Below are 15,121 nucleotides of genomic sequence, written 5' to 3'. Positions count from 1 at the left end.
ATTCCATGGAATATAACAAAAAGTGTTTCTGAAGTGAATGACCTACCCCGCCTTTAAGGTCAAATTGCACCTGAATACTGTGAGTGAGTTAATTGACAGTTCCCAACATACTGCAGAAACTCTTTGGACAGAGACTGTTTCAGGGGGATATTTTTGTAATTAGTTTTTTATATATGTCTATAGAATGTAAAGACTCTGTAAAGGTATAGAAATGTTACTGTGATTAAAGATTAGTATAGGAAACACTGTGTATGCATGGATGAAAAAGGATGAGATCATTCAGACCAGAGCAACAAACAGATAACTAAGTACATTTACTAAAGTATTCTACTTACTATTATTTCGACATACTTGTAATTTACTTGAATATTTACATTTTACACTACTTTATACTTCTACTCCAATACATTTTATAAGCAAATATTGTACTTCTTACTCCAATCCATATAACACTAATATATACTGGTTACTAAAATAGGCTCAACGTTTACAATCTACAACATAACAATGTATTTGGTAGTGATCAAAAACATATTAACACAATATTCTAAAATAATATAAAACTGTGAAAGATCCATTCTTCACAGATTAGCTTTACTTTTAATAATTGAAGTACATTTAGCTACTAATACTTCTGTACTTTTAAGTACAATTCCCTATTCAGGACCTTTACTTGTAATGGAGTATTTCAAGACCATAGTAATTTTACTTGGTCCTCTGTAAATAGCCACTCATCCTTCGTGGGGCGCTGTGTCTACGGATATTCAGCCCTCTCACTCACTCTGCCTTCTTTAACAAAGCGCTCTCCTCTGTTTCACCTGCTCTCTTCCTATTGACTAATTTCACGGCCGCTTCCTGCTACGTACTTTGATTTGTGACAGCGACGTGTGGTTTGGTTACGGCAGTTGAGGAGTCTCGTCGGTAAACTGTGAACACTTTGACTGATAGGTTTTTCAGGACGTTGTTGCAGCAGACAGTAAACCTTTTTGACAAGAAGAGATGGCCCTGTGCTCCGAGCCTGCTAGCGTTAGCTCCGAGGTGAAAGGAGAGCTGAAGAAGGAGAGGAAAGTGGCCGTTATCACCGGCATCACCGGACAGGTAACGCTCACACCCCATCAGCATCTCACGTTACACTGTTGCTCTAAAACAGCTTGATACCTCCTTCGTCGTGATGCATTCGGGAGACGTTTTCCTGGCGTCTTTACCTGTGTCAGCTATTAAAAACTCAAGTCTTTCCATGCTTCATAGAGTATCTGTCACTATTGAAACTCAATTTCCCATACAACTTAACCTTTAACCCAGGGTTGCCAACTTTGGGTACCTGGCTGGAGTGATATTTTGATATCATGGTATACAAATAGGCTACACAATATTGGACACAGACTATAAAGGGCACACAGTTTCATTCACTAATGAAAGTCAAACACATGTTTGTTTCCACTGTTTTATTGTGTACATAGGCCTGTCGCGATAGAGTCATTCTACAGAAAAGGTGGAATCTGGGTGATAAAAATCTGCGGAAATATATTCCTTCTAAACCTGTTAAATAGCAATAACTAACTCTTAACTTGATGAATCTACAACAAGTAGAGCTTAAAGTATTTTTATTATGTGTATACATTATACAAAGCTTATTTATATAGGGACGTCACTGGTGTTACGTGTTAACAGGAAGAAGAGTAACACCAGTGACGGTAACACCAGTGACAATTTTAACAAAATGGCTGCAATGTGTCAGTGAGTAACACTAATGACAGACTTGAAAGACGCACGTACAATTTCAAGATAAAATGACACCTTTAACAAACAAAGATAAGAAGTGACTTTCCTTATGTCTTTGTCCACTGCACTGCCTCAAATGATCTCTTGTTACAGGAAGCACTTCAGAGACAGTACATTATTTCAAAAATAAAAGCGTTTTGTGTAGCAGTAACACCAATGACGTAATTTTGGTTGACTGACATTTATTTGATATTATTAGTAATAATTAGCGTTTTTTTTTACCATGTCAGCAGGGCTGGATTAGTACCTGCAGGGGCCCCTGGGCACTGAGCGCTTATGCCCCCCCCCCCCCAACCCAACAAGTAACACCACGCCTACCCAATCCTACCAACATGACCAATATTTAGAATTTCCAGTCAATCTGGCATGTCAAATCGCACACCTATTTGTCAAAAGCAGGGACGCAGCCACATAGTTCAACCAAAGTAGGTCTAGCCTTTTGCCCTTTTAGTCAAACATCACTAGACAAAATACAATGGATAAGATTCCAAGACAGTGTATGGCTCAGGAATACCTAGGTAATATCACTCAAAACCTCAGAGTAGCACCCGACTTAATGCCAAAATATGACCGGCTGGCTGTACACGTACACGAGGAGTCTTATTAGTTACAAACATTGAGAGTTACAAAAGTATAATATGTAGTGAAATGGTGTGGTTTCTCAACTAAGTGATCAAGTATATGTGATGGAAGATAGTGTGAGTGTGTGTGTGTGTGTGTGTGTGTGTGTGTGTATATGTGAGAGGGAGAGAGAGTGAGCGTGTGTGAGAGAGAGTGAATGAATGAGTGTATTAGAGACAGTGGATCTTACCTTTTTAGAAGTGTTTCTTCCTTGCCTTTCTCTTTGAAAAGTCTGTGATTAGGTCATCAAAATCCTGTCTAAACATCAGTCGGGCTTCAGAAAGAAACACAGCACCATCACTGCCACAATGAAAGTGGTGAATGACATTACTAGTATTTTAGATAATAAGCAGAGTTGTGCAGCTCTGTTTATTGACCTTTCAAAAGCGTTTGACACCGTTGATCATCGCATCTTAAAGAAGAATAGAATAGAATAGAATTCCTTTATTGTCATCGCACCAGGTACAACGAAATTTAAAGCATAGGCTACTCAGTATTGGCATATCCAGCCTTGCAGTGGGGTGGTTTGTGAACTACCTCTCTGAAAGGTCCCAATGTGTTCATTTTGATGGACTGTCTTCTGAGTGGTTAAACATTTCTAATGGTGTACCACAAGGTTCTGTTTTAGGACCACTTTTATTCTCCATATATATTAACAGCGTAGGTGATAATGTGGATGAAGCTACTTTATATTTTTATGCGGATGATACTGTGATGTATTGTGCAGGTCCCACCATTAAGGAGGCTGTTGTTAAATTACAGGCTGTTTTTAACACTATTCAGACTCGGTTCTCTGAATTAAAGCTTCTTTTAAATGTGGATAAAACCAAGGTAATGCTCTTTTCAAAAGCAAAAAAGACACCAGAGCCTGTTTTAGATATTGTAACTACGCAAGGAACAAAACTTGAAGTTGTTGCCTGTTACAAATACCTTGGTATCTGGCTTGATGATTGTCTCTCTTTTAAACTTCATGTCAATAACCTGCTAAAAAAACTGAGGGTTAGGCTAGGGTTCTTTTTCAGAAACAAGTCCTGTTTCTCACTTGAGGCCAGGAAAAGGCTAGTCACTGTGACCTTTTTACCTGTGCTGGACTATGGGGATCTGGTCTATATGAATGCACCTGCCAATTGCCTGGTCAAGTTAGATGCTGCGTATCACAGTGCACTGAGATTTGTGACAAACTGTAAAGCATTAACCCATCACTGTACCCTGTATGCAAGGGCTGGTTTGCTTTCACTAACTGTACGGAGGCTCAGTCACTGGTACATTTTTATATACAAAGCCATGTTAGGGAAACTTCCATCTTATATCTTCTCCCTGATCTCACGGAGAATTGTAAGTGGCTACTGCCTGAGATCAAATACTGTGGTTTTATTAAATGTGCCAACTGCTAGGACTGTCTTAGGGAAGACAGCTTTTAGATGCGCAGCTCCTCTGTCTTGGAATAGTCTGCAAATTAAATGGAAACTGAACAATCTGGTGCCACTAAATGTTTTTAAAGCTCGGTTGGATGCTACTCAATCGGAAGCTATTGGTACCTGTTTATGTGGATAATTTTGTAAATGGTGCTGTATGATGTCCTTTTGTTGTTCTATTTATGTTTTTATGTTTCATGTGGAACTACTTGAGCAGGTCTCCCTTGGAAAAGAGATCAATGATCTCAATGGGATTTTATCTGTATAAATAAAGGTTTGAAATGAAATGAAATGAGATCCCTCACAAGATCAGACTCGATGGCCATCAAAGAAAGGGCTGAAAGTCTCTTCTGAGCCATGGTTGTCCTAAGTTCACTTTTGATGCGTTTAAGCTGTGAAAAGGACTTCTCACCCTCGCAGTTGGTTACAGGTAGTGTGAGAAAAATCCTGAGCGCAACAAAAACATTGGGGAATGTTGTCTGTAGTCCATGTTTTAGCACCACCTGCAGTCTGTTTGCAGGAGTTTTATCTGGCTCTGTGCTGACAAAAGCCCTAAACTGGATCAGCTCATCTCCTAATGACTTATCCAAGTCAGTAGGATATGATGAGGAGAGAATATTGGCCCGTCTGCGGAGATCAGTGTCATCACAGCACATGTCAAATAGGACTCCAGTGATCATTTATGACTTTGTATGCATCCAGGCGTTTGCTAAGTCCTGAGAGCAACCTGTCAATAATGACATTGAATGTCTCAACCTGGAATTTTGTACTGGCAGTCAGTACCACCTCGTGCTCCACTGTCTCGTCATCAAATACTCGTCTTTTACCAACACGGTGAGTCTCGTGCTGGTATGTCTGTGTCACGCCGGTGACGGCCCGGGCAGATGTCTCAAAGTCCGAAAATGTCCCTCGTAGTGATGCAACATAAGTGCGCAGCAATTCCAAAAGTCGCACAGCTGTCATTAGGTCAATGTCTTTCTTTTGCAAGCCAGTGCTCGTAAGCTTGAATTGGTGCAGTACAGTGTCCCAAACTATTGTCAGCAGAGCAGTCTCTAGTTTCCCAAGTTTGCCACACAGCGCAGAGGCCTCTCGCCGTGTGTCCTGGCGCTCTTCGTCATCAGCCGCCAACATTTGTAAAGCCCCTCTTATTGCAGTGTAATTCTCACAAAGAGCTTTTGTGGAGTCTCCTCTGCAGCTCCATCTTGTACGAGAGAGATTTTAGCTTCAGTGTGATGTTTTCAGTGAACACTTTATTCCATCGGTGGGTAGAAGCAGAGCAAAAAGCATAAAGTGCTTGAAGTATATCAAAAAACTGGCTTGCTTCACGACAACTACTTTCAACACAGTTGACGCCAACCAAATTCAAGGAGTGTGCTGCGCACGGAATGTAATGTATGAGTGGGTTGCTTTTCTTGAGATGAGCTTGCAGCCCATTATATTTTCCTGACATGTTGGATGCGTTGTCATAAGCCTGGCCACGGCAGTTTGAGAGATCCAGCCCCATATCAATGACCATCTTCATCACGCAGTCAGCCAGACTTGACCCAGTGTGACTGTGAATGGGTTCAAATCCAATAAATCTCTCAATGACTTTTCCTTTCTCACTCACAAATCGGAAAACGAAAGTTAATTGGTCGACGTGAGACATGTCAGGTGTAGCATCTACGATGACAGAGAAATACCTTGCTCGCTGTAGTTCTGTTGCTATTGCTTACTTTGTTCTGTCACCCATCAAACCAATAAACTCCTCACAGATAGTTGATGACAAGTATGAAGTCCTACCACGTCTCTTCTGGCCAAACTTCTGCAAATGATCCTTTAAAAATTGATCAAACTGCGCGAGCAGCTCCAGGATTCCCAGGTAGTTCCCGTTATGTGCACATCCTAAAAGTTCGTAATTTCCCCGGAAAGGAAGCCCCCTCTCACTCAAGAATTTAATCACAGCAACTACACGTCTCAATACATCCTTCCAGTACTGACTTTCTGTGTCGACCTGCATCCCTAGAGAAGCATCCACAGTGCCCATGAGTTTAGTGCGATGCATAAGTGAAAGTATGCATTTTCTGTGCTCACCACTCGTCTCATGTTCCGTTATCCTCTCGGAATGCTTCCAATCACTAAAGCCGAGAACAAATGCATTACTGTGGCTGTGAGTGGATACAAGTGTGCAGGTAAAACAATAAATTGCTCCGGTAGATGGAGAATAAATAATCCAATCGCGTTGAACGATTTCTCCATTGTGAAGCTGTCTGGTCAGCATATCATTGGTCAGTGAGCGTGTCCGGCCGCTAGCATCGGTCTCCCTCCGAGATGCTGGATACTTCGTTGCCCGATTATGAAAGTATGAAACCTCTTTCATCAAAGTCTCCTCCCGGACATTTCCAGCAATTAATCCCCATTGTGCAGGGTCCTGAGAGACACAGGGAACTTCCGATGAACTCGAACCTTCACCCTGCTCTGTGACGTCCTCGTCAGGCTCGTCTTCATCTTTATCTTCCTCTTCTACTCGCTGCTGCGTTAGCATGCTAGGTTCAAGGCTAACATTGCTCGCTAGCTCAACAACATCCTCCGTGACCGCCGCCACTGTTCCTTGTGGTTGTTGCTGGCCTATTTCGTCACTTTTTGCTTTTTTGAAAAAGCTATTTATTGTTGGCACATTTTTTAATGCAGCCGCCACTCTCTTCTTTTTCTTTCTTTTTCTTTCTTTTCGCAGCCCCGCTGGGCGTTTGGCTACCGGCACCATCCATTTTTTCTGCTCACGTGACAAAATGTGACATGAGTGAGGGTGGGGCTGTGATTCGGCTATACACTGCCGCCACGTAGTAATACATTTGAGCGCATACATAGTGAGACCTACAGTACAGAGACGGTTTAGAAAATATATTAATTTGACCCTATAGAAAAGCTGTGTTATTTATAGCGAAGAGTGAGTGTCATTTAAAAACAATGTATGATGAGTGAGGTTGTGCCCGAATTTTTTTTTTTAATCTTGTCACTGCCCTCTTTGCTCAAGGGCCCCTGGGCACTTGCCCAGGTTGCCCATATGGTTAATCCGGCCCTGCATGTCAGTGTTATATTTAATGTTATGTAAATATAAATTAGATTTATTTATTGAAAAATGAAAATTATAGGCTCCACTTCCATGTATGATCAAAGTGACTAGGCAGTTCCTTGAACTAAAATGACACCTTTAACAAACAAAGATAAGAAGTGACTTTCCTTATGTCTTTGTCCACTGCACTGCCTCAAATGATCTCTTGTTACAGGAAGCACTTCAGAGACAGTACATTATTTAAAAAATAAAAGCGTTTTGTGTAGCAGTAACACCAATGACGTAATTTTGGTTGACTGACATTTATTTGATATTATTAGTAATAATTAGCGTTTTTTTTTACCATGTCAGTGTTATATTTAATGTTATATAAATTAGATTTATTTATTGAAAAATGAAAATTATAGGCTCCACTTCCATGTATGATCAAAGTGACTAGGCAGTTCCTTGAACTTGGCATTTTAAATAAATTGCAATTTATGTATAAATCAATTATTTATTTTTTATTTAGTACCATTGCAAAGACAATCTCTATTTATTCAACATATATAATGAATGTGAGTATTAGGTCAACGTCATGTATTTTGGTGTCTGCAAAAGTAAGTGACAGTACTTCCACCTTTTCTGTAGAATGACCCGATTAATTGACTTATCGTACGATAAATAAAAATGAACTCCATAACTTTTCTGACCTCGAAAAATTGCCATTTACATGAGGATGTGACTAGCAGTTTGAAAGGATGTATTTGAATTATTATTATATATTATTATTATTATGTCAGTGGTCTAAAATGGTCATACAACGGTGCCGACAATATTATCGTTTATCGCAATAATTTCCCGGAAAATATATCCAACTAAATTAATTATCATGAGAAGCCTATACATGAAACACACATACAAACACATCTACAGACTTACTCCAAACTGCCAAATATATTAATTAACGCACTCTCACTCTCATATACTCTTTGACTCTATTTTGGCCTAGTAGAACAATAAGCAGCAGACTTTTACTTTGTATAATTTCTACTGGATCTTAGATCTGCGCATGCGCAGTTCGGGTCGGGATTGACCAACCGGCTCCCACTGCTCTGCTGTCTGTTAACGTTGTTAAGAATGGTGGGGGCGGGGAGGCAGCAGATAGACAGCTTGAGCAGCTGTCAACTCAAGGTATATAACCAACCAAAAACGATCGCCGGTTCATCTTGTTTTTGGCATGAGGATAGTTTGGGCAGTGTGAGAGCGTGACATTGAGAGTGAAAGGTGTGTCACACGCCAGATGCGTGAGAGTTGGCAACTCTGTTTAACCTGATGTATGCTAATCCCTTAAATTGTCTTTAGTGTTTCCCCTACCATTGTGTTGGAGGGGTGCTTCGCCCCGCCATCGGAGCCCCGCCCCCCCCTCCTGAAATTCAAGGTGTTTAAAAAAACAAAAATAATTATTATAACATATTTTTTTATATATATATATATATAGCACCAACTTGCAACTAATCTATATCTACTGTCACTTTTCACATTGAACATGTGCTCTTTTATTAACTAAACGCTTTCATTTTAAGTTGTGAGTTTAGTGTTGTTGACCCTAAGAAACACTGATGCACAAATCAATAACAATAATCCACAGCTCCTCTCTCTGCTCCACTGGATTAAAAAAAAAAGATCCCAATGCCAACCCCCCCCCCCTCCCCCCCGGCAGTACCCCCCCCAAAGCAGTAAACCTAGGGGAAACACTGGTCTTAAGCTAGCTAAATAATGCCTCGAGCTGTTTTACCACCAGCGCGTTTCCTTTTCCTAAGATAAAATGAGAAAAAATGCATTTCTTAAAAAGTAGAAATAATTCCAATATAAAAGTCTTAGGCAATAATATAAATATGACACACATTTCCATTATTGTGTATTTAGTTGTGTATTTCATATTCAACATCTTCACAGGCAGAATAATCTGCGGCCGCGAGCCGTTATGTGCCATCATAATGCGCATGGTGTTCTTTTTTTATATATTATAATGAAGCTCGAGTCTTCCTGCCTGTCGGCTCTGCTCATCGATGTATAATAAGGCTCTGCTGCTCCGGTATGAGGGTCTAGCTTCAGCAGCTACATTACCTACGGGTGCGTTCGTTAATATTAACTGTGTGGTCCGGAGTCACTGTGGCACAGACTGGACCGCTGGTGAACAGCTGTTAGAACGGGCCGTTCAGGTGTTCAGAGCAGAGCGTGATGTGAACTGAAAAGTTTTTCTGTCGCAATATTATCGTTGAGCTAGCTAACTAGCATACATTGTCACTATCTGCTAACGTTAGCTTTCGTTTTCTAATTCTAATTTTTTTCATAGGCTATAAACGGAGGTGGTATAAGTATCTTGTACTTGAGTAAAAGTAGAAGTACTCAGGTCTTGTACTTGAGTAAAAGTAGAAGTACTCAGGTCTTGTACTTGAGTAAAAGTAGAAGTACTCAGGTCTTGTACTTGAGTAAAAGTAGAAGTACCAGAGTGTAGGAATACTCTGTTAGTAAAAGTACTGCATTCAAAATGTTCCTCAAATAAAAGTACAAAAGTATTATCATCAAAATATAGTGAAAGTAGCGACAGTAAAAGTAGTGATTGTGCAGATTAGTCCATTTCAGAATAATATATATGATATGTTTTATAATGATTGATCGTGAAAGTGTTCTCAAAGCTGGTAAAGGTGCAGCTAGTTTGAATGACTTTGTATACTGCAGGGTAGCTTGTGAATTTACTCCAGGTAGAACTAAAGTCTGATTTAACACTTGATTATATTTCACATCATTCATCCAGATCTGTGAAGTAACTAAAGGTATTAAATACATGTAGTGGAGGAAAAGTACACTTTTTACCTCTGAACTGTAGAGGAGAAGAAGAACAAAGTAGCAAAACATTGAAATACTTAAATAAAGTACAAGTATCTCAAAATTGTACCCAAGTATAGTACTTGTTGAGTTTATGAACTTAGTTACTTTACACCTCTGGCGATACAGATAGAAAGACTAAGCCTTGCACTGAGGCATGAAAATACATTTTCAAAATGCTTAACAGTGCTGCCAAAATTATAAACTGACTGCTACACAATTAAAATAAATGCTTTTATATATTTCTATTAGATGTGACTCTTTGGCGTTTCTGTTATTATTGACACTGCTGCTTTAGTTGTTCTGACTGCTAAAATCCTCTGTTATTCCTAATTTTAAAGACGATATTCCGTGGGGTCGGGGGGCTCCGATCTTTGTTACCTTTTTCATACCTGATTAGTTTGCATATGCTGAAGTTGCAAAAACACCACGATCTTATGATGCAATTCTATCAGTTACACAGGGACGCGGGAAGTCAGTCAGAGTTGGGGGTGCGTGCAGCGTCTCGCAGCGGAGTAACTGGTGCGGGGGGGCTACGAGTGGAGCCTCGCAGTTTTTCAGGTTGATATGTGAAGCTCATTAGCTAGCCAACATGTATCTGGCAAATGTTTAGCAACATATTAGAAGTGAGGCTACTAGTCTAACGTTAGGTCTACTGTAATAGCCTCACTTTTAATAGTTTGCAAAACATTAGCTAGCACTAGTGTTTTGCAGTTGCTAGCAGCTTATTGGGATGTTATGCTAGATAGACAGGCATTGTTTTGATATAATAAATTAAGCATTATTGTTAGTTAAGCATGTCAGCCTGCATCCCCACTTCTTGTCTCTCTCTAACTCATTGCAAATGGCTGCACTAAAGAAAAGGGCACAGAGAGGAAACCAGTTGTAAGATGTTTAAAAGTTCATTAAACATAATATATGCTTAAATGCATTTCAAAGAAGTTGTGTTGAGTTGTGTTGGAGTTTGTGGTGTTCTACATTTTGACACCAATATTTTTTACTGCAAATGTATATCGGTTCCAAATATCGATTATCGGTCTCCTTGATTACTAATAATCGGTATCGGTATCGGCCTTGAAAAAGCCATATCGGTCGATCCCTACTCCAGAGGCAACCTTGACTTCTATCTTCCTGACCTTTCCGTCGTGGCTGGGGAAGTTTTTGACCACCATGCCCATTGGCCATTGATTCCGATGGACCTGACTGTCCTAAAGCAGCACAAGGTCCCCTTCTTGCAAGTTAGGTCTCTCCGATTGCCATTTCCTGCGGCCTTGTAGGGTAGAGAGATATTGGTTTTTACAACGCAGGGCTCGACATTAAGGATGGCCCGATGGCCCGGGGCCATCTAGCATTTAGCTCGGGCAATGAAGCCTCACCTGCTGGTTGCCCGATCGGGCAATCTATTATGCCAGTATCATGCAGCTCGCGGATCCAGTAATGAGTGACCCGACAGTAAAACTAAACACATCTATAACTAGTTTAGGTAGTTTGAGAAGTAATTAAAATAGCTACGTGTGCTATTCTAACCTGAAGTGTGTGTTTTGTCCGCTCACCGCTGCATGTGGTTTTGCAGAGCTGCGTGTCGACTCGTCAGCAGCAGCAGCAGCAGCAGGTGATCTCTCTCTCCCGTCAGATTAGACTTCACTCGCGTTTATGTCCATATCGATCAGATCCAGCTAGTTCTAGCTAATGATATGACTACCTGCTTATTAAAAGACACCTAAACAATAAGTGTCGCTATGCAACTGGGTGAGGCCACAAAGTATAGCGCAGCATTATGCATTTGTTTACATGCCCACCGGAACCCTGAGGCATTACCAACAGATCAACGCACAATCAACCCATACAGGACATCTCTTTCTCCACATTAAGTGTTAGACATTAGAGTTGACTATTCTTGTCTGTCACATAAGTGGCGCAACTGAATACTACCCGGACAATGAATCGAATGCAACCACATTTTCGCGGGAATTTCAGTTTGTTACGGATTCTGATGCTGAATACATAATGATCAAATAATTTAAAGTCAGAGTGTATTACAATGTTTCTTAGTCCACCAAAGCAAGGTGAACAACCTGGAAAGAAGAGAAAGACTGAGCTGCAGCCCCCCCCCCCCCCCCCCCCGAAAAAAGAGAATCAAAGTCATAGGTATGTGCCCAATAATATTTTCTTCAAAGTAAATATTCAATATTTTTTCTTCAAAAGTAAATATTTTCTTCATAAGTAAATATGGGCATAACATGTTTTAATAGATACTTTTTTTATGGTGGTCCAGAGACAGGAATATAATTTCACATTTGTTATGATATAAATGATTTTTTATGGTGGTCCAGAGACAGGGATTATAATTTGACATTTTGTATGTGTTTGCAGATGTGCTCATCAAGCACCTGGAGAAAAGATTCCAAGATCTCCAGAAAGGGAGTGTCCCTTCAAAATGTTCCATCTTCAACCCCAGTCAGTGGCCCTCTGACAGACAGAGGGCCATTGAGTCGTTGAATCAGCAAACACAAACAAGAAGAAGTGAAATTAAGAATAAAATTGAAATTGTACAATATAATATTGTAGTGGTTCATTTTATAATTCTAGAGAATGCACCAGACAGCATCTAAGACCTGCAGGTCCCCCAAACCTTTCGTGAGTCATTTCGTCCGCGCGCATTTTTCAGGGCCATCTCTATTGGACTCAGGGCCATCTGTAAATTAGCTTAGATGGCCCACAGGGCCATCTCCCAAAATCCTTAATGTCATGCCCTGCAACGATGCCAGAGCGTTTGCGAGATGTTGCACCTGCTTCCACTGGCGTTTGTAGAGGTCACTGTCTTTGAAGTCACCAGGAGGTATTGATGGAATGCCAACCTTCTGGGTTAGGAGGGTAGCTGGGACACTGGGATGAGAGGTCTTGTGTTCACAATGGCTGTCACCTCTGGTTGCGGCGCAAGCTTATCCTTGCCGAACAGAAATCCAAGTTGACTTTTGCTTTCTGCATCTGTTACTTTAATGTAGGCTACAGCTGCTATGGCTTGTGTAGAGGCGTCGCAGAAAATGCAAAGCTCCTTGTGTGTTGAACTGCTCAGTGGGATGGCAGTGTATGTCATTGGAATGCGGACGTGTTCCAGATCTTTGATAGTCTTTCCACTCACACCTGTCTTTAAGCTTCTTGTCAGGAAGGGGTTCGTCCCACTCGCAGGCCTCCGTTGTAAGCTCTCTTAGCAGGGCTCTACCTTTAATGCTGACTGGAGCTGCAAAACCAAGTGGGTCATAGAGGCTATTTATGGTCGATAACACCCCTCTGCGAGTATAAGGTTTCTCTGCCCTGGACACCTGGAAGGTGAACTTGTCAGTGGTAACGTCCCAGCTTATTCTTAGACTTCGTAACATGGGTGGAAAGTCTGCTCCAAGATCGAGGTCTTTTAAGCCTTTTGCAATATCCTCTTTTGGGAAGGCTTTCTACACTTCAATGCTGTTAGAAGCTATCTTGTGCAGCTTTAAGTTGGATGCAGCTAGCGTTTCTTGGGCCGCCTTGAGAGCTGCAACGGCCTCATTTCCCGATGGAAATGAGATGAGACCATCGTCAACATAGAAGTGACGCTCAACTAGGTGTTTCGATTGAAAGTCACTTCCTTCTTGGTCTTTGGATGCCTTTCTGAGCACGTAGTTTGCCACGGCAGGTGATGGACTGTTCCCGAATACGTGCACTCTCATGCGGTACTCCACTATGGGTTGCTCCAAGTCATTGTTCCAGTGCCAAAGGAAGCGTAAGAAGTTCCTGTGATCTTCTCGTACCAAGAAGCAATAGAATATCTGCTTGATGTCAGTAACTTTACTGCCACTCACTCTTCGGGGAACGGCATAAGGACACCCAGGCTGTTGTTGAGATTGGGGCCTGTGAGAAGGACATCATTTAAAGACACTCATGGTGTTGAGCGCTCGAGTCGAAGACCACCCTGATTTGTTCTGGCTTATGAGGGTGATAAACCCCAAAGAAGGGAAGATACCAGCATTCCTCATGTTCTTTGAGTGGGGGTGTCGGTTCTGCATGACCACTGACAAATATATTTTCCATAAAGTCCACAAAGTGTTGTCTTGTTTCAGGTCGCTTCTTCAGCGTGCGACAAACTGAGAGGAGGCGTTGACTTGCTTGCTGTTTGTTGTTGGGGAGCGGAAGGGCAACGGAGCCACCCAGCTGTTTGAGTCATCTTGGTAGACTTCCTTCTCCATTATCTGCAGGAAGGTTCTTTCTTCTATGGAGTAGGCAGGTTTCTCATCTGCGCTAGTAGACTGAAAGACTGTATCTCCCATGGTGTCTGCCCTGGAGTCCATCCTGTCGCGGTCTTGGCAATCAAAACGTTCCTTTACCGGCATGCTGTTTTGACATGGAAGGAAGTAGCTTGGTCTTCCATTTTCCAAGATGTTTGTCTTGAGAACATTTACATGTCCGGGGTTGTGAGCCCCTCCAAGACAGACATCACCAACAATAACCCACCCCAGAGCTAACTTCTGTGCGAATGGAGCATTTAGGGGCCCGTTGCGCTGCTCGAGCACCTTGCGGGTCTGAATCAGAGTTCCCGTTAGCCGCTAATTACCGGACTATGACCGGTAAAATATGCTGAAGACCGGCAAATCTAAATCTCTCCTGTGAAAATTATTTTTTGAAACTTGCGCCACTTATGTGACAGACGAAAGAGTATGTGACGGACAAGAATAGTCAATTCTAATGTCTAACACTTAATGTGGAGAAAGAGATGGGCTGATTGTGCGTTGATCTGTTGGTAATGCCTCGGGGTTCCGGTGGGCATGTAAACAAATGCATAATGCTGCACTATACTTTGCGGCCTCACCCGGTTGCATAGCGACGCTTATTGTTTAGGCGTCTTTTAATAAGCAGGTAGTCCTATCATTAGCTAGATCTGATCGATATGGACATAAACGCGAGTAAAGTCTAATCTGACGGGAGAGAGATCAGCTGCTGCTGACGAGTCGACACGCAGCTCTGCATGATCACATGCAGCGGTGAGCGGAACAAAACACACACTTCAGGTTAGAATATCACACGTAGCTATTTTAATTACCTCTCAAACTACCTAAACTAGTTGTAGATATGTTTAGTTTTACTGTCGGGTCACTCATTACTGATCCGTGAGCTGCATGATACTGACTGTCTGTCAGGAGAGGGAGAGAGCGCTCCGTTTATTATTCCCGTGTTATTGTAAATTACTGTACACTTTTGAATAGTTAATCTACTATAATTAGTTTGTTTAATATCGAATCATATCAATTAGTTTTAAAGCTCAATAAATAACAAAGAAGACCTTTGACCGGCACTTTTCAAATTTTGTTCGGAAGATTTAAACTTTAACGGACATGTTGACCGGCGAAAA

General features: G+C 41.4%; 1 protein-coding gene and 1 long non-coding RNA gene across 2 annotated transcripts in view; both read left to right on the top strand.

The window, feature by feature from the left end:
• The first annotated feature begins 795 nt into the window (after positions 1-795).
• The window catches only part of gmds (GDP-mannose 4,6-dehydratase), a 222,721-nt gene continuing 208,395 nt past the window's right edge, over positions 796-15,121 (top strand). Inside the window, exon 1 of the mRNA XM_034081682.2 lies at positions 796-1,098. Within this exon, the coding sequence (XP_033937573.1) occupies positions 1,000-1,098 (99 nt within the window). The 5' untranslated portion in view covers positions 796-999. The remainder of the gene's footprint in view (positions 1,099-15,121) is intronic.
• On the top strand, positions 11,858-12,301 carry LOC117445805 (uncharacterized). Its single transcript, XR_004552045.1, has 2 exons — positions 11,858-11,889; positions 12,115-12,301. It is a non-coding gene; the product is annotated as an uncharacterized lncRNA (long non-coding RNA).

The sequence above is a fragment of the Pseudochaenichthys georgianus genome, chromosome 4 (genome assembly GCF_902827115.2).
Source record: "Pseudochaenichthys georgianus chromosome 4, fPseGeo1.2, whole genome shotgun sequence".
Taxonomy (NCBI): Eukaryota; Metazoa; Chordata; class Actinopteri; order Perciformes; family Channichthyidae; genus Pseudochaenichthys; species Pseudochaenichthys georgianus.
The sequence above is the reverse complement of the archived record's forward strand: the minus strand, read 5'-3'. Positions and strand labels throughout refer to the sequence as shown.